The following is a 26,014-nucleotide window of genomic DNA, read 5'->3' on the forward strand; positions in this document are numbered from 1 at the left end:
TTGAGTTTCATGGACAAACTATGCACACATACATACTATTTTAATACTATAAACTTACAGACATATGCCTCATATTCGAAGGCTCTCTTATGAGAGTATTCAGTATTTCCAAATAGAATAGTGATGCGAACTTTGCCAGCACAAAGCACCAGTTATTTTGAGTTTTATTGTTGTGGTTTATCAGATATATTCATTTTCTGGTATTTTAAGGTGCATATTAAACTTTGTTAGTGGATTGGGAGGGGCGCCTAAAGGTAATCACAAAGCGATTATCGGTAAGATAGAGTGATGAACGAGTCGTTACTGGATGTAGTGAACGATTCAACAATGAACTTTTAGACATGATGATTATCGATCGAAACCTCGTAGTTGGTAAACTAGACACGCGATGTGCTGTGAGAGCAGTGTCAGGTATGAACTGTGAAATATGAGTGCACGCCTTTTGTGTTCCACCTTCTTCACACCCTCAGCCCCCTCCACCTTTAATATCTTCACCTTTATCTTCTGTTTAAATGTACTAGACGGTTCTGCCTTTAATCAGCTGAGACCACACTTTGGAAGATGAGCTGGTGGGATAAACATCGCATTGCCAAAGCAATGGTGGAGTATCTCATCGACATGGAGCTTGTGGAAATCCAAAGAAAGGAGGAGGAGGCACCCTTCGCATTCACCGTTGTTCGAGTCCATATTCGCAATGCCTTTCAAGCGGGAAAGTTTAATTGTAACGTTCCCTTTCTTCCCCTCCCACATACTCCGATTAGTTGATAAAGGAACCAATGACAAGTGAACTTGCGGGCAAAAATTCGAATTGTAAATGTTCGCACGTATGTCTGCCTAACCAAATTTAGAGTGGCATGCTTGAAACACAATTAGGGTGGAATGGTCAACATCGTGCGTGCATTAGACAATTGCTGTTTACACGAAGAACATCTTTAAAGGGGTTCTGCAGTTTGTTTAAACTCGGGGACCCCTGCTGATCAGCTGTTTGAGAAGGCAGCGGCGCTGGCAGTAGCGCCGCAGCCTTCTCGCTGTTTATCGCAGGCCCAGTGACGTCTCTTGCTGTTTAACGCAGGCCCTAGTATCACTGGCCTGGACGGGGCTAAGCTCTATTCAAGTGAACAGAGCTTAGCCTTCTCAAATAGCTGATCCCGGGTGTCAGACCCCCGCCGATCAGATGCTGATGATCTATCCAGAGGATTATTTTTGTGCCTACACAAACGATCGGAACAGCGACAATTCTACCGACTGTCGCCAGTTTCTTGCTCGTTTACAGCTTTTACAGTGCACTATAATCGTACAGTTTCGTACAATTGAACGAAAATTGACACGATAATCGTCTTGTGTAATGGTCCCTTTAGTCCACGCATACAGACGCCATGCTCAGCCGGAGCCATGAGACGTTCTAGTCGGACTTTATGTCCACATAAGGCCAGGCACGAGATTGGTAATTAGAGTAAAGCAATCATTCCATTAGCCTCGTTAGTGTCTCGGGGGCCTCGATTAAGCCATTGTTTTCCCAGCCACTACTCCCATTATGTGGATGGGAGTGGCGATGTCCCCACAGCGGGTCTCACATGTAGTCTCAGGTGAGGGGCTCGGCCTTAGGAAAGTACATTTTCTAATGCACAGTTAGCACTGGGGAGGTGTTCCCTGGGAACAAGCTCAAACCTGGGGGCGGCACTGGGGTACATAGGACACTGACTAGGAAATGAGGTGGTTGTTGCTGGTTGGAGTTAGATCCATAGTCGTAGTGTCCATTGGATAAGCATCAGCTGTGATTGCAAAATATACCAGCAGGTGCTACTAAAGCTGTGGGCCAACCAAATAGGTTGGGAGACAGTAGGTAAATCTTGGTACGGGGCAGGGGAACTAAAGGTCCCAACTTGGGATATCGTGGACTGGGTCTCGGAGGGTGTCCATCCAAGTGTCCAGGGGTGCAGCTTGTCCATTCCATCTATCTCCATTTGCTGTATAACTGGGGACGAAAGAATAAGGACAGTTGCATTGTTATCCTGCCTAGGTGATTAATACAACTAGTTTTGAGCAAATGATCCGGACGGAGTGGAATTCGATCTCAATTTCAGGGAAAATTTAATTTACTGCGAAACCAAATTTCCTTCTGCTTCATACTTACTTCATCTGTTTGAGCGTGAAGAGCCAGCTGCCGCCATCTTGATTGAAGATCTTGCACAGTGACATATGATGTCACCGTGGGCCGTGAAAGATTTTGCGCTAGATCTTTTAACTATGATTTAAAAAAATATATATTTATGTTACACTGTAATATCAATGTCAGATGCCGTGATCAGCAATGAACGCGGCATCTGAGGGGTACAATGACGGGAAGTGTCACAATCGCCGTTCCCTGTCATTGCACCCACTACTTACAAAGAAATGCACTTCGTGATGAAGTAATTTGAAAAAGCTAATTTTTTTGTAAAATTTGGCGAAGCAGCTGAATCGAATTTTTGGATACTTCCCTCGTCAGTAAATACGACCGCAACCTATCAATTATCAATAAAAGGTTCCCCAAGTTCATCCAAGCATGCATGCGTTTTCAATAGCAAAAAACAAACAATGCAACAGCACTCTGCAAACACAAATAATAAAGTAAATACGATCATGCCATACGCACTATAGAAAATGTATTAGTACTAATGCTACATTATAAATGTGAGATTCTTGGCAAATATATTTTGTACAAAATTGTTTGTGCCTGTCCACCAGCGTCAAGGTGATCTCTTTAGGACAGGAACCTAACACTAAATACTACCTCTTCTGGTGTCATACCGGCCTCCATTCAATTCAGGGAATGCAGGTTCCACATGTAGTCCACGCTGTATTTTACCTCTCCTGGTGCCAAATGGCCTCCAATAAATGCAGGGAGAGCAGGCTACAGCTTAAGGCCTCTTTCACACTACAGTATGTCCATTTCAGTGTTTTGCGTTCCGTTTTTCACGGATCCGTTTTTCCGTTTTTTTTGTTTCCGTTGTGTTTCCGTTTCGGTTCCGTTTTTCCGTTCCGTTTTTCCGTATGGCATATACAGTATACAGTAATTACATAGAGAAAATTGGGCTGGGCATAACATTTTCAATAGATGGTTCAGAAAAAAACGGAACGGAAACGGAAGACATACGGATGCATTTCCGTATGTGTTCCGGTTTTTTTGTGGACCCATTGACTTTAATGGAGCCACGGAACGTGATTTGCTGCAAAATATAGGACATGTTCTATCTTTCAACGGAACGGAAAAACGGAAATACGGAAACGGAATGCATACGGAACACATTCCGTTTTTTTTGCGGAACCATTGAAATGAATGGTTCCGTATACGGACCGTATACGGAACGCAAAAAACGGACCGCAAAACGGAAAAAAAAAAACGGTAGTGTGAAAGAGGCCTTAGGCTTAGGCTACACTATGACATTTTGTAGCACGACTGATTCATTCTATCTATTAAATTGCTGCAGTCCACAAGGTTGCATTTAACTTAATACATTCATTTGGACTACAGCTGTAGTTTAAAGGAAATCTGTCACCAGGATAATCGCTATTGAATTAAAGCCGTGGCCTAATAGCACTTAGTACCTTATTTCCAGGTGTGCCTTTTTTCCAGCAATAGATGTTTTTTATCCTCTGAAAATCCAGTTTATTTTATATACAAATGAGCCAGTAAGGTGCCCAGAGGGTGTCACTCTTGCAGGAAGGAGCCGAGGCGCACCCTCATGCTGGGAGCAGGGAAAATGGGGCAGAGTTAGGCTGGGTTCACACGAGCGTGTCCGGATTAGGTCCGGATGCGTCCAGGTGTATTGCGGCAAACCCGCGCGAGTAGGAATGCAATTGCAGTCAGTTTTGACTGCGATTGCGTTCCGATGTTCAGTTTTTATCGCGCGGGTGCAATGTTTTTTGCACACGCGTGATAATAAAACGAACGTGGTACCCAGACCCGAACCTCTTCACAGAAGTTCAGGTTTGGGTTAGTTGTAGTGTAGATTGTATTATTTTCCCTTATAACATGGTTATAAGGGGAAATAATAGCATTCTGAATACAGAATGCATAGTAGGTGATCAATTGAGGGTTAAAAAAAAATAAAAAAATTAACTCACCTCCTCCGCGTAGTTCCCGGTCTCTTCTTTACTTCTTTAATGATAATCTACAGGCTAGGACCTGTGGTGACGTCAGATCACATGCTCCAATCACATGGTCCATCACCACGGTGATGGACCATGTGATTGGAGCATGTGATCTGACGTCACCAAAGGTCCTTTAGCCGACAGCTCATCAGAAGAGACTGGGAACTACGGGATCAAGAGGAGAAGGTGAGTTAATTTGTTTATTTTTTTTAACCCCTCCAGCGCTATTTTACTAAGCATTCTGTATTCAGAATGCTATTATTTTCCCTTATAACCATGTTATAAGGGAAAATAATACAGTGAATAGACTGTCACCTAGCAACCATGCGTGAAAATCGCACCGCATCCGCACTTGCTTGCGGATGCTTGCGATTTTCACGCAACCCCATTCACTTCTATGGGGCCTGCGTTGCGTGAAAAACGCAGAATATAGAGCATGCTGCGATTTTCACGCAACGCACAAGTGATGCGTGAAAATCATCGCTCATCTGAACAGCCCCATTGAAATGAATGGGTCCGGATTCAGTGCGAGTGCAATGCTTTCACCTACCGCATTGCACCCGCGCGGAAATCTCGCCCGTGTGAACGCAGCCTTAGGGTCCATTCACACGTCCGTAGTGTATTGCGGATCCGCAATACACCCGGCCGGCACCCCCATAGAAATGCCTATTCTTGTCCGCAATTGTGGACAAGAATAGGACATGTTCTATTTATTTCGAGAGCCGTGGACCGGAAGATCGTCGGCGAGCTCCGGAAATGCGGATGCAGATAGTACACTGTGTGCTGTCCGCATCCTTTCCGGCCCCATAGAGAATGAATGGGTCCGCACCGGTTCCGCACAATTGCGGACGTGTGAATGGAGCCTTATGGCTTGAATGTGATGTAGAAGGGGTGGGTGGACACATTGTGGCAGGGAACGTGTCTGGACAATATATCTAAGAGAAGAGGGGGGCTTGAACAGAGGAGAAGCAGGGTTTGACCCCTGATAATACTGCACCAAGACTGGAGTAGTGTTTTAATACCAACAGTTTACTGGGGGAAATTATTCTCAATTTTCCATATTCCCACCAATTTTTCCATTTTCCTGTGCTGTCAGAGGAGCAGATATACTAATAAAATGGAGTGCTGTCTCATTCATATATAGTGGACATCAGCTGCTCCCAACTGACCCCATTCACAATGAGGTCCATCGGGTTCCACCACACTATATGTCATTTATAACGGAAGAATAGTACATCATGCTGCAATATTCTTCTTATCAATTATGACTGAATTCCTTCAAGAGGTAATCCCCCCTTTCTGTCTATCAGTCTTAGGCGTCCTGCACACAAACGTGCGCTGCCCGTTGCCGTATTGCGGACTGCATTTGCACAGACACAGTTCCATGGGCATTCCGTATAACGGATCCGGACCCATTCACTTCAACGGGTCCGCAAATCCAGAGATGCGGAATGGTGCGGGACAGAAGCATGGAACGTAAACCCACGGAAGCACTCCGTAGGTTTTGTCCTGTGCTTCCGTTCCGCAAAAAGATAGAACACGTCCTATCTTTTTGTGGAACGGGTGGATCGTGGACCCATTAAAGTGAATGGGTCCACAATCCACTGCGGCTGCCCCACGGTCGGTGTTCATGCATTGCGGCCTGCAGCACGGCCATGGGGCGCACACGTTTGCGTGCAGGAGGCCTTAAACTGGAGCTTCACACCTGTCTCATTTCATACAATCAGAACGTTACAGCGGCATCTCAACTGTGTGAGTTTTCTGATGCGCCACCAGACCTGATTTCTGGCTGAAACATTTCCCACATAGTGTACATGAAAATGGTTTCTCACCTGTGTGACTTCTCTGATGTGACACAAGGCCTGATTTTTGGCTAAAGCATTTCCCACATATTGTACATGAAAATGGCTTCATCCCTGTGTGAGTTCTCAGATGTTTCACAAGACCTGATTTGTGACTAAAGCACTTCCCACATTCAGGACATGAAAATGGCTTCATTCCTGTGTGAATTCTTAGATGTTTTGCAAGACTTGATTTGTGACTGAAAAATTTCCCACATTCAGAACATGAAAATGGCATCTCTCCTGTGTGAGTTCTCTGATGTCCATCAAGACTATATCTCTGCCTAAAACATTTTCCACATTCTAAACACGAAAACGGCTTCTCTCCTGTGTGGGTCCTCAGATGTGCCGCAAGATTTGTTCTCTGACGAAAACATTTCCCACATACTGTACATGAGTATGGCTTTTCTCCTGTGTGAGTTTTTAGATGTTTCAGGAGGTCAGATTCCTGGTTAAAACATTTGCCACATTCTGAACACAAATTTGGCTTTTCTCCTGTGTGAGTTTGTCGATGTTTCACGAGATCTGATTCATGGTTAAAACATTTCCCACAATCTGAACATGAATGCAGCTTCTTCCCTGTGTGAGTTCGCAGATGAACAACCAGATTTTTCTTTTTACTAAAACGTTTCCTACATTCTAAACAGGAATAAGGCTTAACTCCTGTGTGAGTTCTCAGATGTCCCACAAGACTATATTTCTGGCTAAAACATTTCCCACATTCTGAGCATGAAAATGGCTTCTCCCCTGTGTGAGTTCTCTGATGGATCACAAGCTCTGAGTTAAGGATAAAACATTTCCCACATTCTAAACATGAATTTGGCTTCTCGCCAGTGTGAGTTCTTAAATGTTTCACAAGATTATATCTCTGGCTAAAACATTTCCCACATTCTGAGCATAAATATGGCTTCTCTCCTGTGTGAACCCTTTGATGTCTCACAAGCTCTGAGTTAAGGTTAAAACATTTCCCACATTCTGAACATGGAAAAGGCTTCTCTCCTGTGTGAATTCTCTGATGTGTCACGAGACTTGATTTCTGAGTAAAACATTTTCCGCATTCTGAACATTTAAATGGCCTGTGAATTCTTTCATGTATGGAAAGGTTACGTTTCGTTTTAAATTGCTTTCCGCATTTAGAACATGTATAAATTTTACCCAGTCTATGTACAGTTCTATTTGTACCAAGCCGTGATTGATTATCTTCTATATTATAAGAGGGAGATAACAGCAGATGTGAGTCGGAGCCTCTCGTACATTCTTCACCTGGAAAAGGAAAGAAGTGACATCTTATCATTTCTATGTGATAAAGTAGCAGTACAAAAAGTCACTTCCTCCTCCATTCTTCTATTGTCCCACACCTCATGAATACCACACCAATTGTGCTACTTCTCTTCTAAAAAACCATTTTTTTTAACAAAAATGAGTACTGGTCCCCTAACCACAAAATATGAACCTTTTGATCCCATAGATTGAATTAGCCTTGTCGTTGCCTTGCTTTGGTTGGTAGTGGTTGCTAAGGTTTACTGTTCACCAATAGAGATGGCCTTGCGGTTCGCCCGGCGGTCGTTTCGCGGCGAACTTTGCGTGTTCGCCATATTCTTTTACATTGTGAAGAACTTTGACACATGACACATCCATCAGGTGGTACAGGACAGCCAATTGAGACGTTTCAGCACATGGACACACCCCCTACCTTATAAATAAACCTGATCTGGCTGCCATTTTACATTCAGTCTTTTGCCAGTGTAGGGAGAGGTTGCTGTGTGGAGCAGGGACAGGCTGTTAGGGACACCAGACGCTAGCTAATAGGGCCCCAAAAGTCCTTTTAAGGACTAGTATAGGTGTGCTATCAATAGGTGTGATACACAGAGGGGTGCGATATACTAATAATATACTTTTATAATGAGTCAAAAACACATAGATCTATATAGTGATCACCTGGAAGTCAGGGGCCTAGGGGCTTACTAGGGCCATATTTATATAGGGAAAGGTTCCGGACGGGGTTGCTCTTATCAGGGCGGGTGGTCTGTGGTTAGGCTATCAGGGACAGAATAGCAACCCCGTAGGGCAATATAAGGGACATTTCTTTGCCCACCCTGTCCTTCAATACCACATCATCATCTAGCCCAGGGATATATGTTTTTTTCTTTCCCTCCGGGATTCATGGAAGTGCACTGGAAACCCCCGGATTGTGGTAGGACATATGGTTTCTGATAGTGCCGCCGAGCACTTGTTATTGCCGACCCCATCTATGCTTTTTGCTTAACTTTAATAATTTAATTTATTTTTATTTTGAGGGATATCTTTTCCATTTACATTTCCGCAAAATGGGTCCGCGTTATTGGAAGTCATTTCTACTGGTGTTCTATACCAGTCGCCCCCCAAAAAAACTGATTGAAGTTATAGTGCATTTGGGTACTGTATAGTGCATTTGGGTACTGTATAGTGCATTTGTGCATGCGTGTACGCGGAAATTACATTGCGGATAATTCGCATTGAAAAAAATAATGAATGGAGATCGCAAATTCGAATAATACATCTGGTATGTCACTGTCCATGTTGTGGGACTATTTGTGCACTTCTTGTAATTATTTCTTGGCTGCAAATATGAGCTGATGTTTTTTCAGGTTCGCCTGCCATTAAAATGAATGGGACCCGCCGCGAACTTGCGGTTCACGAACATTTGATTGCGTTTTCGTGATCGCGTTCGCGAACCGTCCCGGCAGATTTTCATTCATCACTATTCACCAATATCTCCAAGTCTTTTTGAGGGCCGGTTTTACTATTCAACTAGGTTTCAAAGGCCTCTGTCCTCAAAATATTTTCAAATATTAAAATAATTAAAATTAAAATAATCGCTTTTCCAATTTTAAATGAAAAAATAAACAATAATAAAAACATAATTGATATAGCCAAAAATGTCAGACTATTAAAATATAAAAATATTTATCATGTGTGGAGAATGTCATTTTTTTCATTTTACCCCATTTTCAATACACTAAATGGTACATTAACCCCTTCCCGACTGCCATACGGCTTTATACGTCCTATCTGCACATACCCCGTGCAGCTAGCACGTGTATAGACGTCATGGCAGCTCTTTAATTCAAACGCTGCAAAACGCTTGGATTAAAGTTTCTGCCCCTGCCCTGCTGCTGTCACGGACAGCATACAGTTCCGTAATGCCGGCAAGGGACCAATTAGAGTGGTCCCTTGCCGGCAATCAATCTGATTGGTTAGTCTGTAAAGACTAACCAATCGGATCGTGGCAGTGTAAAAGTGCCTGTTCCGGGCTCTGATCTGCACTCTGCAGATCAGAGCCTGAAATCAGGTAATTTGTCCTCATGCCCCCCCCCCCCGATCTGTGGGCCCCATCTGTGCCCCCCTGTGCGCCTCCAACCCCCCCTGTGAGCCCTGCCTCTTTGCCGGGCAGGCGCTCTCCCGTTCCGCCATCTGTCCCCGCTTGCCTCTGATGCGGTCCTCTCCCATCCATATATCCTGCCCCCAACTGTGCCCCTGATGCGGTCCCCCACCCATCCATATATCCTGCCCCTATCTGTGTCCCCTGCCCCCGATGCGGTCCACCTGCTGTATTTGATGGTGGTGGCTCCGTTCCTGAGCCGCCATTAGCAGCGAGTGTCAGCAGTATGCTGACACCCTGGTACAACCCCTTAGATGCCGCGGCAGCAGCATTCTTGGGGTTAATAGAAGGAGGGGGCTCCCTCTCTCAACCATCGGCGCTGCCGCGATGGTTGCCATGGTGCTTTGCAAAGGCGTCCGGTGTTGCCATCTACAGGAAATCTGATAGTACTATACTTTGCAATGCAAGAGCATTGCAAAGTATAGTACAGCCATCAGCGCCACTGGATCTTCAAGATCTAAGTGATACTTGATAAAAAATAGTGTGACAATAATAAAAGTAAAAATAAAAATGTAAATTAAAAAAATAAATTGCCTTTTCCTATAAAAAAAATGAAGAAAAAAAAATAGACATATTAGGTATCACCGCGTCCGTAACGACTGGCTCTATAAATAAATCACATGATCCACCCTGTCCGATAAACACCATAAAAAATTTCATCTGTGTCAAAAAAAGCCATTTTTGTCACTTTACATCACAAAAAGTGCAACACTGAGCGATCAAAAAGGCGTATGTCAAACCAAATGGTACCAATAAAACCGTCACCTCATCCCACAAAAAATAAGACCCTACATAAGAAAATCGCTAAAAAAAATATAAAAAAAACTATAGCTCTCAGAACATGGAGACACTAAAACATCATTTTTTTTTCAAATATGCTATTATTGTTTTAAAGTGAAACAAATAAAGAAAAGTGTACATATTAGGTATTGCCGTGTCCGTAACAACATGTCCGATAAAAATATCACATGACTTAACCCCTCTGGTGAACACCGTAAAAAAAATAAAAAATAAAAAAATAGTGCCAAAAAAGCCATTTGTAACCTTACATCACAAAAAGTGCAACACCAAGCGATTAAAAAGGTGTATGCCCCCCAAAATAGTACCAATCAAACCGTCACCTCATCCCGGACTATTGAGACACTAAAACATCATATTTTATTTTTTGTTTCAGAAATGGTATTATTGTGTAAAACTTAAATAAGAAAAAGTACACATATTAGGTATTGCCAAATCCGTAACGAACTGCTCTATAAAACTGTCACATGACCTAACCTCTCAGATGAACTGTAAAAATAAATAAATAAAAACAGTTCCAAAACAACCAATTTTTTGGTCACCTTGCCCCATAAAGTGTAATAATGAATGATCAAAAAACCGTATGTACCCAAAAATGGTACCAATAAAAACCTCATCTCTTTCTGCAAAAAACGAGCCCCTGCACAAGATGATCGGCAGAAAAATAAAAAAAATATGGCATTCAGAAAATGGACAAACAAAAACATAATTTCTTTTTCAAAAATGCTTTGCTATGGGGCGGAGCCTGATCGCTGAGCGAGATGGAGGTCTGAGACAGAGCTCCTGCTACCCAGATCCGTGCTTTCTTATAAAAGGACACTCATACACAGACGAAAATGGTCAAAATCGGAAGGGACAAGCCTAGAGACCATCAGGCAACCCCTAAACACAAAAAAGGGACAGACGGAGATGGACCGTTTTATCAGAAAAAAGCTAGTGCTTTCACCAGCGCGCTTAAACAAAATGGCGCCGCAACCCTCGATACCGGACTCGGAGGAGGAGGACGGAAAGGAATTCGCAGGAGCCGAAGGAGGGAGAGAAGAGGTTGACGATGCACAACCTGATGAAAATAACACTAACCTCACGAGATCCTTCCTTAAAGACTCTCTAGCTCAAGCACTAGTGCCTTTATTACAAGAGGTGAGAGAAATGAGAGAAGATATGAGGTCCCTGGGTCACAGGGTTGAGACCCTGGAAGGAAACCAATCCCTTCTTACAGACAGAGCATCTGCAGTTTCCGATCTCCTGGAAGCTCAAACGAACTCTCTTAATAATGCTCTCCTTCTAATCGAAGACCAGGAGAACCGGAGCAGGAGAAAAAATATCAGGCTTAAAGGTTTGCCAGAAACCGTAGAGGCGACTGAATTGCAAGCCGTTGCCTCACAGCTTTTCACAGATATACTTGGGAAAAATAAAGCGCAAAATATTACAATTGAAAGGATCCACAGATCCCTGCGTCCGGTCCCAAAGAAGGGCGAACCACCGCGGGATGTGATATGCGGTTTACTCAGCTTCAGAAATACCGAGGCCCTACTGCAAGCGATAAGGGAGAAAAAAGAGCTACGCTTCGAAGGTACGAAAATCCATATGTACCAGGATATTGCCCCGTCCACGCTAAATAAAAGAAGAATGCTAAAGCCTTTAACTGACTATCTAAGAGACCAGAGAATATTATACCGCTGGCTTTTCCCCTTCGGAAGCTTCTAGGGACTGATCCCATACCTGTGGACTCCTGGCTGCCTTTGGACAGCTCCGCTAAACAGCTACCACCATTACCACAACTGGAACCTTGGTCGGTGTCCACAAAAAGCAAGTCTTCAAGATCCAACAGAAGATGAGATCAAAACCCGATTCCAGAAGGAAAATATCCAACTTAAACACCAACAAAAATTAACAGCTACTTTAAATAATGTGAAGTTACTCTCTCTCATTTTATGCCTCTGATTTCCCCACCCTCCGCCCCCCCTTATCTGTAACACTATAAACTCACTTCTTACACTCCATCTTCTCGTCTTTGTCCCTCTCTTTCTCTTCCTTGTCACTCCTCTATTTTCCCATCCACTTTCCTCCTAGGCAATCCTACTGTCTTTGCTTTGCCATATAGCCTTTTCATATAATTCCCTGATATGCCATATACTTACTCCCTCCAATTTTGCCATTAACAAGACACAACCCTATAGCAATAAGGAGCTATAACTGCACCTCGTGAATACTGACTGGAATCCACCGGCTGCAGACTCCACAAGTGTCTTTAACAACAAACCTATGAATGTCCATATATGTTTCAAGACATGTTAATCTTATGTCACTTTCTCATGCTATTATGTTTTTATACTATACTACGCTTATTCTCTTTTAGTATAAGCAACTGTCATGCAAAATTGTAAACCTCTGTCCTAATAAACACTTGTGACTGGTACATGGACCCTATTAACTCCTAGAGATCAGTACATAAACCCCAGTACCACCAGAAAATGTGTACATGGACGCCTACACTTTCTACAGACCAGGATATGGACCCACAAGATACTAGTACATGGACCCCAAAACCTGCAGTCCATATACTAGAGGTTGGAAGGCCTCTCTGTCTTATGGCATCGTGCAACCTTGACTCTGAAACTGCCCTGAAATCTGTTTTCTGATCGTTATTACATCTGTACAGTATTTCTTTATCCATTTTGTTTTACACTGTCCCAGTACTTAGAGATAAGATGGGATGTAAATTATTAAGAATAATGACCATGAGGAAGACATTTTCCCATTAATAAAGAAATGTACAGTCAATATATCTCAAACCTAAAGTAGCCGAGAAGAACAAAAAATATCAAATAATATTTCTCCGAGGTTTATAGTAAATGTGGATATTAACTGATCCGACTCACTTAATGAGGAGTTCAGAAAAGATGAGCAGATATCTATGCGATATTATCTCCTCCATTGGAAAGCAGATAGAACGTGTTAAGTAAACTCAGTCCCCATTTTATTAGGGAAGAATAAAGGAAAATATTTTGAAAGGCTCTTACCATTCACAGGGTTCTCAGGTCCACTGGCTATTCCACCATAATGTTCCTGTAAGGATCAAATATTAAGGACTTGAGATAAAAATGAAAATTGTACCTTCCTTCAATATATCCTGGAAAATATCAAAAACACCTAAAAGACATGAACCAATTTGCCCTTAAAGAAGAATGGTTGTCTCGAGTGGACATCAGTGGACAGGATCAGCATTGTATCAGTTATTTTACCCATTATCAGGAGTATTTGCTCCTTTGCCGCATGAAATGACCTGAGCCGATCCTAAAGTGGACAGCGGTGTTTCTCACCATTATTCAGTAACATCACAGCTTTTACAGTAAAGAAGCCTTTTATAAATACTAGAGATTGAACCTTCTTATCTCCAGACAGAGGGCGATCACACTTGTATTTTTTAGTGACTTCCTTGTAAAAAAAAAACTGCTCACTGTGGTCCCGACTTACTAATGTGCCTACACAAAAAGTCTGTCCAAAGAGTGGCACATCTTGGTTTTCTAGTTCCGACATGCTCAACATTAGGGCAAAGCTTAGTAGAAATGGGGAGGAGCTTCCAGATAGGGGGTCTAAGATGTGCCATTTTGCCCCAAAATTGCACCCCAATTCTGGCATAAAAACCTGTCTTAGTGCAAGCTAACCAATAGTTGGTACAAAGTCAGAGAAAACTGTCTCTCTCTGCAACCATTGATCATGCGTGCCTGATAAGTCTATGATACCCCCTGTCTGGAGAATGTGTCTAATATATGACAATTTATTCGCTCGCAAGCGCAGTGGGCACCAGAGCAACCAGGTTTTTTTTCTGAGCCACCCAGGGAAAATTTAACCCCTCAGAAACCATAGTCAATTGTGACCATTAGGATTATGGGAAGCCATTAATTGTATGTATTAGGCTGGAGCCTCTATAAAGCTACCAGGCCTATTAGGCTACATGCACACGACCGTATGTGTTTTGCGGTCCGCAAATTGCGGATCCACAAAAAAACCTGGATGACATCCGTATGCCATCCGTTTTTTTTTGCGGATCCATTGTAACAATGCCTAAAATGGACAAATATAGGACATGTTCAATTTTTTTTTGCGGGGCTACGGAACGGACATACTGATGCGGACAGCACACGGTGTGCTGTCCGCATTTTTTGCGGACCCATTGAAATTAATGGGTCCACATCCTATCCGCAAAAAAAACGGAACGGACACGGAAACAAACAACGTTCGTGTGCATGTAGCCTTACAGGTATATTCCAACGTTGGCCTGCAGGTGGCAGCGCTACATTGGTATACAATAAATTTCCCATTCACCAATGTACCAATTCACATTAATGAGAAACCTAATGATTGTCAATTCTATTCCCCTAGGAAAGGGGGGAGCTAAAAAAAAAAAAAAAAAAGGAAGTTTTGAAAGCACTCAAATCACCCCCTTTTCCCATGATTAAAGTATACATAAATAGCATCACTGCATCCCAAAATGCCTGTAAGGTGAACATCATAATGGAAATTTTGAGATTTTTGATGCTTTAGCTTCCCAAAAAGTTGTAGAAAAAAATAAAAACGGCATACATACAAAAAAATGCTGCAAATAAAAACCACAGATTGGCTTGCAAAAAAAATAAATAAAAAGTCCTCACACAGCTCTGTAGATGTAAACCCAAAAAAAGTTATCGAAATTTAAGTTGTTTTTGTTTTTCAATAAAACAATTTAAAACACAAGAAAAACTATAAAAATGTGGTATCGCAGTGATGAAGGCAACGTCATTTGTACTGCCTAAGGAACATTGCAGAAATGAAACCCATAAAACTGTGGTGGAATTGTGTGTTTTTTTTCACCCAATTTGGAATTCTTTTTCCAGCTTTCCACAACATCATATTAGAAAGTACAACTTAACCCGCAAAAAACAAGCACTCACAAAGCTATGTAAATGCCTTACATTTAGAACTGGCACTGGATGTGCAGAAGTTACGGAGAGGCCTCTTCATAATTTCGGCGGATCCTCCTCCAGCTATAGGGCTTTATTACGACCGGCGTCAAAAACGCCGGTCTTAATAAATGTTCCACATAGTGCCTATAACACATGTCTATATCGTCCCTCCTGATTGGCTGAGGCTGATTAAAAAGCATCATGGAGGAGCTCGTCGGCCAAGGGTCCCATCCGGGGTCATGTGATCTGCCGTCTTCAGGTTCCCTGCCTTGTTGATCCACTACCGTACTGTCATATGTAAAATGTCAGAAGCCATTTTGAGCGATTTGTATAAAATTAACCGCTGAAATGCTGGCTTCATTTGGAAGACAGATTTTTTTGAAAATTCTAAAATAATTTGATTACTTTACAATCGATTTGCTCTTTTCTCTCTGTTACTCATGATGACTCTTAAGGGATGGCACTATTCTCTTAGCTTTAGAAGCAGCTGATTGGCATTGTGCTTTTATTTAGTCAATCGGTTACACTGCAAAACTTTACCTTAAAGGAGTTGTCCCTTATCCACAGGATGAGGGATAAGTATGTGATAGGTGGGACCCTTGCCATTCACTCGTTTGAATGAAGGGGAATGTCACGCTGTTCTTGAGTAGCTCCAGCGATGGAACGACATAACTCTGTTCACTGTGTAGTGGAGAGAGCTGGGGATTGCAGTGCTGTTCCCGTTCAAGTGAATGGGAGTAACACTACAGTAATCAGCTCCTCACACTACACAGTGGAGTAAATTGTGCATTTCTGCTTCCGGAAATAGTTTGGAACAGCTGATTAAAGGGGATGCGGGGTGTTGGACCCCACTGACCTGATATTGACTGCATGTCCTGAGGTTAGGCAATAAATGTAAAGATACTGGAGAGCACTGTTAATTGCCAAGTACATGTGCAAAAGAAGAGAAGTTTGGCACTATTATTATTATTATTATTATTATTAATATATATGAAACCAGAAACCCTTTGTAGACACCACCTACCAGACAACAACAAGATCATATGGAGCATATACTCTGCTACTGGAGAAGTCTAGTAGAAAAAGTCAGTATATGAGTCTATACAGGATTTTCAGAAATCTCACCTGATGATCCAAAGGGACATTCTGGTTTTCCTCAGGACAGTCCTGGGAATAGAGAGGACTGGGACATCTCTGTGGTAGATTTTTCTTACTGGACTCATCTATAGGAAATAAACCCAGTGACCAAATTAATTGTCTATATGTGATGATCAGATGATGGGTGAATCTAGGTGATGATTCTCAAACCTGGTCTCCTCTTACCCAATGATATGAGGGGCTGGTGATCCTTTATCACGACGTCCTTGTACAGATCTTTGTGTCCTTCTAAATACTCCCACTCCTCCATGGAGAAATAGACAGTGACATCGTGACACCTTATAGGAACCTGACGCACACAATCATACAGTCATCCTCCAGACATCTCCGTGGCGTTATTGTATAATGTCCCAGGATTCCCAGCAGCGCTCACCTCTCCGGTCAGCAGCTCAGTGATCCTGTTGGTAAGTTCTAGGATCTTCTGCTCATGTATCAGTGAATGAGGTGGAGGCTCGGTGATGGCTCCCGGGGTCCTGCTCCATTCTCCTGACACATGGGGTGTCACACACTCACCAGACGACTTCTTCACTACTGTGTAATCCTGTGTATGGGGAGACACCAATCACTACATGTATTCTAAGAGTCCTTCAAATTTCCAGTCATTTACTTGTATTATTAATAGAGAAAAGAGTGATCTCATGTGAGACTCTCACCTCTCCAGTTATCAGGTAGATGATCTCTAGGGTGAGGTCTAATATCCTCGTAGCCATGTGGTTTCTGTGCTGGTCCATACTTGGTGGGTCATTAATGAGAAGGACCATTGTCTTCCAAAGAAAACTTTATGTGTGGGAGTCCTGTATCAATAGAACAAGGAGGACTAAAAAAAAATTCAGCCTAATCCTGATAATTATGCTGGGGAGCAGCTGAATTCCAGCTAGATCCCATTATAATCTATGGGGTTTCGCAGACATGTGGCACTATCCTAGGGGGTGTACTGGGATCTCAAAGTGGACCTGGAAAAAATACTAAAAGTGGCCCTGTTTTGTTGTTGGGTCCAAATTGATGGAAGGATGGGCCAACAGATATAGGAAGGCCAGCAATACCATATTCTGACACATTGTACCATCTCAACAGAGCCAAATACCACAGTCCATCATAAAATACTGCCGCCAGCACAAAATACATCCCCAAAAACTTTCACTGGCTGGCCGTGAGGAGGGCTCAGGCACCCCCATGGGCATCGGCCCACTGGGAAATTGGGAAGGTCTATGGCCAATCCGCCCATGACTATCCCGGATCCGGAGAACTCCGGCAGGCTGTGCCACAGCTCTGAAAGTAGCCTAAGACCACTTTACATGGGCCAATGATTGGGACAATTTATGGGAAGGAACATTTCTAGGAAAGATCGTTCCCGGAAATTTCCTTTTGTAAACGTGACACCGATCACCCAATGAAAAGATGGAAACATTGCTGGTGAAGGTCACCAAAATCATTGTTTCTGGGCAGTAGATTGTGCTGTCTAAATAGCAATCTGCTGTCCAGAAACAATGAATGTGTATGGGTATGAGCGATGGCAGCAGAGGAGATGATAGCTTCATTTACATGCAGCATTCACCTCCTCTGACGAGCAGATACTTATTGGAATGATAATTTGGCAACGTGTTAAGCTACTGACAAGGAAAGGAGATGTTGCTATCAGAATTTTTAAAGCTTGAAGACACAAACCCTTCACACATGCTTCCTCACTTTTGCTGATGCAGTCAGTGTGTCATCCCCCTTTTCCTTTAAGCCCTGCTGCTGCACCACCCTCTCTGAGTATTTGGTAGGGATCGACCGATTATCGGAGTTAGAGGAGGGGCGGGCGCACTGCGCCACCAATGATAGCGTGTAATACAAATACAGGAGGTGGTGCCCAGCCTAAATGACAGGAAGCTGCGATCACCTGAGGGGTTAACTGCTGCCTCTGATTGTAGCTCCCTGTCGGCTATGTGATTCTGCGCCGACATCGGCTCTAAAAAAATCAATATCGGTCGATCCCTAGTATTTAGGTTCCTGGTCAGTTTCTGATGATGCAACTCCCTAATCCAAACACAATTAGGTCAGCTCCAGGTCTCCGCACCAGGGGTCTTTCCTTTTTTTGGGAGTCTCCAGGGCATCCACAAAAAGCTGCAAATTATGGATTAGTGTCTCACTATTATAAAGGACTACTTATAATGTACCACCAGTATTCAAATCATTGGTGGCGCAGTGCGCCCCCCCCAACCACCCCACTATTAAAGTCATTGGTGGCAGTGGCCACAGGGTCCCCTCCCTATTTCCTCATTAGTAGTGCAGTTGCAGTTGCGATCGGAGCCCCAGCAGTGTTGTTCTGGGGCTCCAATCGGTTACCATGGCAGCCAGGACGCTACTGAAGCCCTGGCTGCCATAGTCAGCTCCCTGCTGCTGTGTGTACTATTGTAATGACCGGCGTCACGCAAAGGGAGGGAAATGGGAAGGCCCTGTCCAAGGGAGAGGGAAAGGTGGTGACCCCTGACTCACCTTGAGGCTGGCACCTGACTGCTCTGATGTCCCTAGACGGGTTCCTCACCCGTACGCCGATCACGTGCCTAAACCCTGGCTTTCCCTAAGATGAGCCCTATGTAGTGAACGGGGCGGTGGGATCACTAGTCCGCACCACTGACACTAAAAGGAAAACACCAAGGAGAGGACAGACAACACAGACAAACATATAATCCCAGGTGGGCGACCACGGCAGACAACAAAAGCCCAACAGGGATCTGGAGGGTAACGCTCTGGAACAACAACCAGGGAACACAACTACACAGCTCCAGTGGGTCAGTATAGAAGTCCAGGCAGGAAGCTCTATATCTGACAACCAGAGAAGTGTGAGAGGGGAATATAAGGAGGTTGGGATTGCTGGACAAGACACAGCTGAGGAGGAGAAGCTACGGATCCCTGAGTGAGCCAAAAAAGATTGCAAGGCAAACCCAGAAAGCTACCATTGAGAAACAACACTGTTTTAAGACATAGAGCGCGCAGCCACCCGCTGCGACTTCCTGACCCCGGGTATAACGGAGTCAGGCGTGGCTCTTGACACCCTCGTGTCAACTATGCACAGGGCAGCAGGAAGAGTGTGAAGTCCTATTCACCCTGATAGAGCTCTATGATTGTGAACAGGACAAGGGATAGTTATTAAATAAAAAGTAAAAAAATGTTTTAAAAAAAAAAACACCTAAATATTAAGTATAAATTACCCCCTTTTAAAATTTTACATATAAAATATATAAGCAATAAATAAATAAACATATCACATATTACCACATCCGAAAAGTCCAAACTATTAAAATATATAATAAAAAAAAAAATAATGTGGTGAACGCCGGAACAGAATTATTATTATTTATTTTTCAAAAATTTAAATGCACAGAATATCGGTATAAGTTATCAGCTATCGGCCTGAAAGTTCACAGGTTATCGGTATCGGCTCTAAAAAAAATCAATATCGGTCGATCCCTAGTATTTAGGTTCCTGGTCAGTTTCTGATGATGCAACTCCCTAATCCAAACACAATTAGGTCAGCTCCAGGTCTCCGCACCAGGGGTCTTTCCTTTTTTTGGGAGTCTCCAGGGCATCCACAAAAAGCTGCAAATTATGGATTAGTGTCTCACTATTATAAAGGACTACTTATAATGTACAATGAAGGTGACTCTACTATTGAGGTGTAGGAATGGAGCAAGAAATAATCCAGCGCTCAGAGATAGAATGAAGCTAAAATGAAGTGGATTGGCTCCTCATTTCTTTTCGTTTGCACCCAATTTCCTATTTTTACTTATATCTCACTCATATATAGTACTGCTGAAAGTTACAAATAGCACTACCTCATGTACCTCACACAATAACATAGTAACATAGTTTGTAAGGCTGAAAAAAGACATCGTCCATCCAGTCAGAATAATTCCTTGAATCAACGACCCATGTCTAGTAACTATAAACTGTATTATTATTACACTCCAGAAATACATCACAGTCCTGGGGATGAATAGAGGATGGGATAGATCTCTGTACTGACCCCTGATATATTTATACATAGTTATTAGATCTCCCCTCAGTCGTCTTTTTTTTTTTTTTTTTTGTTAATATCCCTAATGTTGATAATCTTACACAGTACTCTGACCAGTGATTTGTAAACTATGTTCTCATCATTGGCATCTATGCCCCTTTTGATGCAACCCATTATCTTATTGGCCTTGGCAGCAGCTGCCTGACACTGTTTTCTGCAGCTTGGTTTGCTGTCTACTAAAATTCCTAGATCCTTTTCCATGTCAGTGTTACCCAGTGTTTTACCATTTAGTATGTACGGGTGACTTGCATTATTCCTTCCCATGTGCATAACCTTACATTTGTCAGTGTTGAACCTCATCTGCCACTTTTCTGACCAAGCCTCCAGTCTATCCAGATCTATCTGTAGCAGAACACTGTCATCTGTAGTAATATATATACACACAAATATACAGTATACTGTCCTCTATCGTGTTAATTACTTTATACAGTTTAGTGTCATCTGCAGAACTTAATATTTTACTGTGCAAGCAAAAACTTAGGGATATTTGGCTTTCGGGTGAAATTTATGGAAAACTTAAAAAGTTCCCGCTACAGTGATATTATATAATGAAAGTCAGGCATTTAAGTAGAAGCAGCAATGGTGATTTCCTCATCTCAAACAATTTATTGAAACAAAATCCAACACCAGTGGTGGGCACACCCCCACAAAAAATGTTACTGCCCACAAAAAATGTTACTGTCTTAATAACTTGTCCTGTGGCCTTGAGCATCAATTACAGCTTGCAAATTATGTCTCCTGCTGTTCACAAGTCAACTTATTGTCTGCTGAGGCATGGCATCCCACTCTTCTTGAAGGCGGCCCTCAGGTCATTCAGGTTCTGGGGTACAGAGTTACGAGCCTCTACACAATGAATCAGCTGATCCCATAGGTTTTCTATGGGATTCAGGTCTGGAGAAAGTGCAAGCCACTCCATTTGAGGTCCCCCAGTCTCCAGCGGCCTTTCCCTAATGATGCGACCTCGATGAGCTGGCACAATTTCCTCCATGAAGATGAAATTAGGCCTGTGTTGTTCATGCAGAGACACAATGACTGGATTAATGATGTTCTTCAAGTAGTATGGGCTTGTCACTGTACCATTCACAAAGTTTAGGGCAGTTCTGTATTGACTAGACACACCCGCCCACACTGTAACACCACCACCACCACCAAAGGCTCATCTGGTGACAACAGTGGCTGATGCATAGCGCTCTCCTTGACGTCTCGGCCATCATTTCTACTCATCGTGAATCGACTTTCATAAGAAGTAAACAGCACTGAGGCCCACTGGTCTCTCGTCCGGCGTAGATGCTCCCTGGCCCATGCAAGACGATGACGCCAGTGGTCAGGTACCCTTGCAGGTCGTCTAGCACGCAGATCAGGCTGATGGAAATGGTTTTAAATGGTCTGACATGACACTTGGGTGCCTCTCACGTCCCTTAAATGTGCCTGTAGTTGTGTGGCATTCATCATCCTGTTCTGCAGGGCATTGTTCACGATGAAGCAGTCATCAGTGTGGAATGTGTCCACTTTTCTGCCTTTCTGTGACTCTTCCAGTCTCTCAGTATCTCTGTTGCACCTGCTGATAACACTCTGTGACACTCTAAGCTCAGTGGTCCTTCCATCTGAGAACATCCTGCTTGAAACCTCGCAATGGCGAGATACTGTTGATCAATTGTTAGGTGTCGTCTTGGTCTCATGATGTAAAAATGTGAACAGCATGATGAGAGGGTTGTTAAAATACCAATTTTAATTTAACCAGGACAATTATTGGGTGATTCATGGATCAAAAATTTCTGTGAATTTTGCCCTTGTTAGAGAACAGCAAGTTGTCCAAAAAAATTGTAACATTGAAGAGTTGGACATCTGCATTCAAAAGTTTAGAGAAGGTCACATTAAATTCACTTGTAAAGGTTTAATGGGCATTTTAAGTTTATCTTGAAATTTCACCCACAAGCCAAATATCATTAACTTTATGTGAGTAGTGTATATCTGTATACACTGCATCTATTATACCTTGTACTTCTCACATCAGTACACTGCTATATATATATAAATATATATATATTTATATATACACACACACACACTAGACAATTTTTTATATATATATATATACACACACACACACACACACTCACCTAAAGAATTATTAGGAACACCTGTTCTATTTCTCATTAATGCAATTTTATAGTCAACCAATCACATGGCAGTTGCTTCAATGCATTTAGGGGGGTGGTCCTGGTCAAGACAATCTCCTGAACTCCAAACTGAATGTCAGAATGGGAAAGAAAGGTGATTTAAGCAATTTTGAGCGTGGCATGGTTGTTGGTGCCAGACGGGCCGTTCTGAGTATTTCACAATCTGCTCAGTTACTGGGATTTTCACGCACAACCATTTCTAGGGTTTACAAAGAATGGTGTGAAAAGGGAAAAACATCCAGTATGCGGCCGTCCTGTGGGCAAAAATGCCTTGTGGATGCTAGAGGTCAGAGGAGAATGGGCTGACTGATTCAAGCTGATACAAGAGCAACGTTGACTGAAATAACCACTCGTTACAACCGAGGTATGCAGCAAAGCATTTGTGAAGCCACAACACGCACAACCTTGAGGCGGATGGGCTACAACAGCAGAAGACCCCACCGGGTACCACTAATCTCCACTACAAATAGGAAAAACAGGCTACAATTTGCACGAGCTCACCAAAATTGGACTGTTGAAGACTGGAAAAAAGTTGCCTGGTCTGATGAGTCTCGATTTCTGTTGAGACATTCAAATGGTAGAGTCCAAATTTGGCGTAAACAGAATGAGAACATGTATCCATCCTCTGATGGCTACTTCCAGCAGGATAATGCACCATGTCACAAAGCTCGAATCATTTCAAATTGGTTTCTTGAACATGACAATGAGTTCACTGTACTAAAATGTCCCCCACAGTCACCAGATCTCAACCCAATAGAGCATCTTTGGGATGTGGTGGAACGGGAGCTTCGTGCCCTGGATGTGCATCCCTCAAATCTCCATCAACTGCAAGATGCTATCCTATCAATATGGGCCAACATTTCTAAAGAATGCTATCAGCACCTTGTGGAATCAATGCCACGTAGAATTAAGGCAGTTCTGAAGGCAAAAGGGGGTCCAACACCGTATTAGTATGGTGTTCCTAATAATTCTTTAGGTGAGTGTATATATATGAGACTAGCAGAAGGACCACGGGTATATTTCATCTATTTCATTTAATGTTTGTGTGTGTCATTAAAATATATCCACAGTATCCCCCATAACAGTGACCTCTACAGCACCCCACCCCTTAACACTGACCCCCCCACAGTGCCCCGCTTCATTAAAATGGGACCTCCACAGGAGCCCATCCCCTTAACTTTGACCTACACAGCATCCCGCCCCTTTAACAGTGAGTTTCACAGCACCCCACTCCCTTTACATTGACCTCCTCAGGGGCCCGCCCCCTTAACAGTGACCTATACAGCACCCTTCCCCTGAAGAGAAACCTCCACAGCACCTGTGCCTTTAACAGTGACTTCCACAGTACCCTGTTCCATTAACAGTGACCTCCACAGTACCCCGCTCCCTTAACAGTGACCTCCACAGTACCCCGCTCCCTTAACAGTGACCTCACAGTACCCTGCTGAGTTAACAGTGACCTCCACAGCAGCTTCCTTTTCAATTGTGGCCCCTGCCCCCTTAACACTGACCTCCACAGTGCCCACCACTTTAACAGTGACCTCCAGAGCGGCCTGCCCCCTTAACAGTAACATTTACAGTGAACGCCCCTTTAACAGTGACCTCCACAGCAGCTGCACCAATGTCTCGCAACAATTTTTATAATGGTAGGCTACGGTTTTGCACTACGGCATGCTGCGATGCGACACAGTGGATTTTTCTGTGACTGTCGCGTCACAGTCGCAGCATGTCACAGTGCAAAACCATAGACTATCATTATAAAAATTGTTGTGCCACATCAATGTCCCAGTGTAGTTGTGCCCTATGTGTCGTGAGATTTATTGTCTCGCGACACGTCGTCGTGTAGCCCTAGCCTAAAGCTGACCTACGGCAGTGAAGAAAAATGGCTGGGTTGTTATGGAAACCTGGAGTAAAACTGTGTGTTTGTGGAGACTAAGGGCCTGCGAGCTTCTATTGGCTGATAAGGGACATGTGACCGTGTGTATGGCAGTTGGGATATGAAGAGAAAGACTTGCAGGCTTGTATTGGCTAATGCAGGTAATTTTTTAGAAATATCTCAGGAACGGTACGTCCTAGAGAGCTGAGAGCTGGTCTAAAACCTTCCCGGACACCTGATGTACCTGTGTGCCAAATTTGGTGAAGATCGCTACAGTCGTTTGGTCACGCATAAAGAACAGACAGAAACTAATTTTTAGAATATAAGAGATGAGGTACAGCAGTGTACTGATTTGTGAGGTACGAGGTATAATAGATGCAGTGTGTTAAGATATATGTTGTATACAGCAGTGTACTGATATGTGAGGTACGAGCTGTAATTTATAGCTCATACCTGACATATCAGTACATTGCTGGCCAGGAACGGGTAGTGGAAGTGACTATAAATAGGGGATGGGGGCCCAATATAGATTCTCGCTACGGGGCCCAATGATGTCTATGTATACTCCTGCTAAGAATTACAGTTACGAAATTAGTATAAAAGGTGACTTACTGTACTTTACAGGGAAGAAGACAACATATTGACTTACCTCCTTCCTGGATCACTTATCACCCTCAGGGTCCAATGTCCTTATTATCCATATTGGAGATGATTCTCCCACCGATAGGTTCTCAGTTCTCCACCACCAGTCCTCCAAATGTACTAGAGCTCCAAGGTCTATTTACTGAATATACAGGTTTATAACATTAGTCCTTGTAACAAGTTTTGGGAATAAGAGCTCCTGACTTCAGACATAAAAGGGAATATACAACATATTATCATGGTATATTTCTGCAAACAGGAAGGGCTAGAAACTGGAAGAAACCTCATCAGGTCAATGTTAATTATACCTACCAAATTAACTGATTAAACAGTTGCTAAAACATCCTGGAGCAATTACCTAACAGGAGAAGAGTCCTGATCCAAAATGGGCTGCAACACAAGTAGCTGGCTGCAAGAAGTATCATGTGTTTCAAACACAGGAAGTTTGTGTTCCACAGACAGGAAATGCCATGTGTTCCAAATACAGGATATTTGTGTTCCACAGACAGGAAGTGGTGTGTGTGTTCCAAATACAGGATATCTGAGTTCCACAGACAGGAAGTACCTTGTGTTCCACATACAAGATATGCCATGTGGCTTTAAAAAGTAAATTAAAATAAAATAATTGTTTAATTGAAAGAATAAGAATGATAAAGACTTCATTATGGCAGTATTCAATATTTCAAAACATGATTTATCCAACACATAACTTCTAGAGATGAGATGAATTTCTAAAAAATTCTATTGAGGCGGTTCGCCGAATTTTCCGAAAATATTTGATTTCATCTGAATTTACTTGTAGCGAATCGCGTTTAAAAACGTCTGTTTCCTGGCTGCAGAGAGCCTTTATAGTGGTGTAGAACACTGTGCCTTGCAGTAACACCTATAGGGAGTCTGCTGTGGTAGTGAAACAATACTGTGAGTCAGTATGACTTGTAGATGACAGGCGTCACTATTA

At 42.9% G+C, this 26,014-nt stretch overlaps 2 protein-coding genes across 3 annotated transcripts in view; both read right to left on the reverse strand.

The window, feature by feature from the left end:
* Positions 1-26,014, reverse strand: part of LOC120994418 (zinc finger protein 182-like) — a 668,524-nt gene that overhangs the window by 266,322 nt on the left and 376,188 nt on the right. The gene's annotated exons all lie outside the window — the stretch shown is intronic.
* On the reverse strand, positions 5,737-25,492 carry LOC120994420 (gastrula zinc finger protein XlCGF57.1-like). Of its 2 annotated transcripts, XM_040422968.1 has the most exons (8): positions 25,415-25,492; positions 25,064-25,198; positions 16,952-17,092; positions 16,672-16,839; positions 16,464-16,587; positions 16,266-16,363; positions 13,218-13,263; positions 5,737-7,238 (listed from the first exon to the last, which is right to left on the reverse strand). In XM_040422968.1, exons 3-8 carry the CDS (start codon positions 17,057-17,059, stop codon positions 5,866-5,868), a joined length of 1,917 nt encoding a protein of 638 aa, XP_040278902.1. In that variant the 5' UTR covers positions 17,060-17,092; positions 25,064-25,198; positions 25,415-25,492; the 3' UTR covers positions 5,737-5,865. The 2 variants fall into 2 exon arrangements, with proteins under 2 accessions (XP_040278902.1, XP_040278904.1); XM_040422970.1 differs by lacking the exons at positions 5,737-7,238; positions 13,218-13,263 and adding an exon at positions 15,289-15,428.

This window comes from Bufo bufo, chromosome 3 (genome assembly GCF_905171765.1).
Source record: "Bufo bufo chromosome 3, aBufBuf1.1, whole genome shotgun sequence".
NCBI lineage: Eukaryota > Metazoa > Chordata > Amphibia > Anura > Bufonidae > Bufo > Bufo bufo.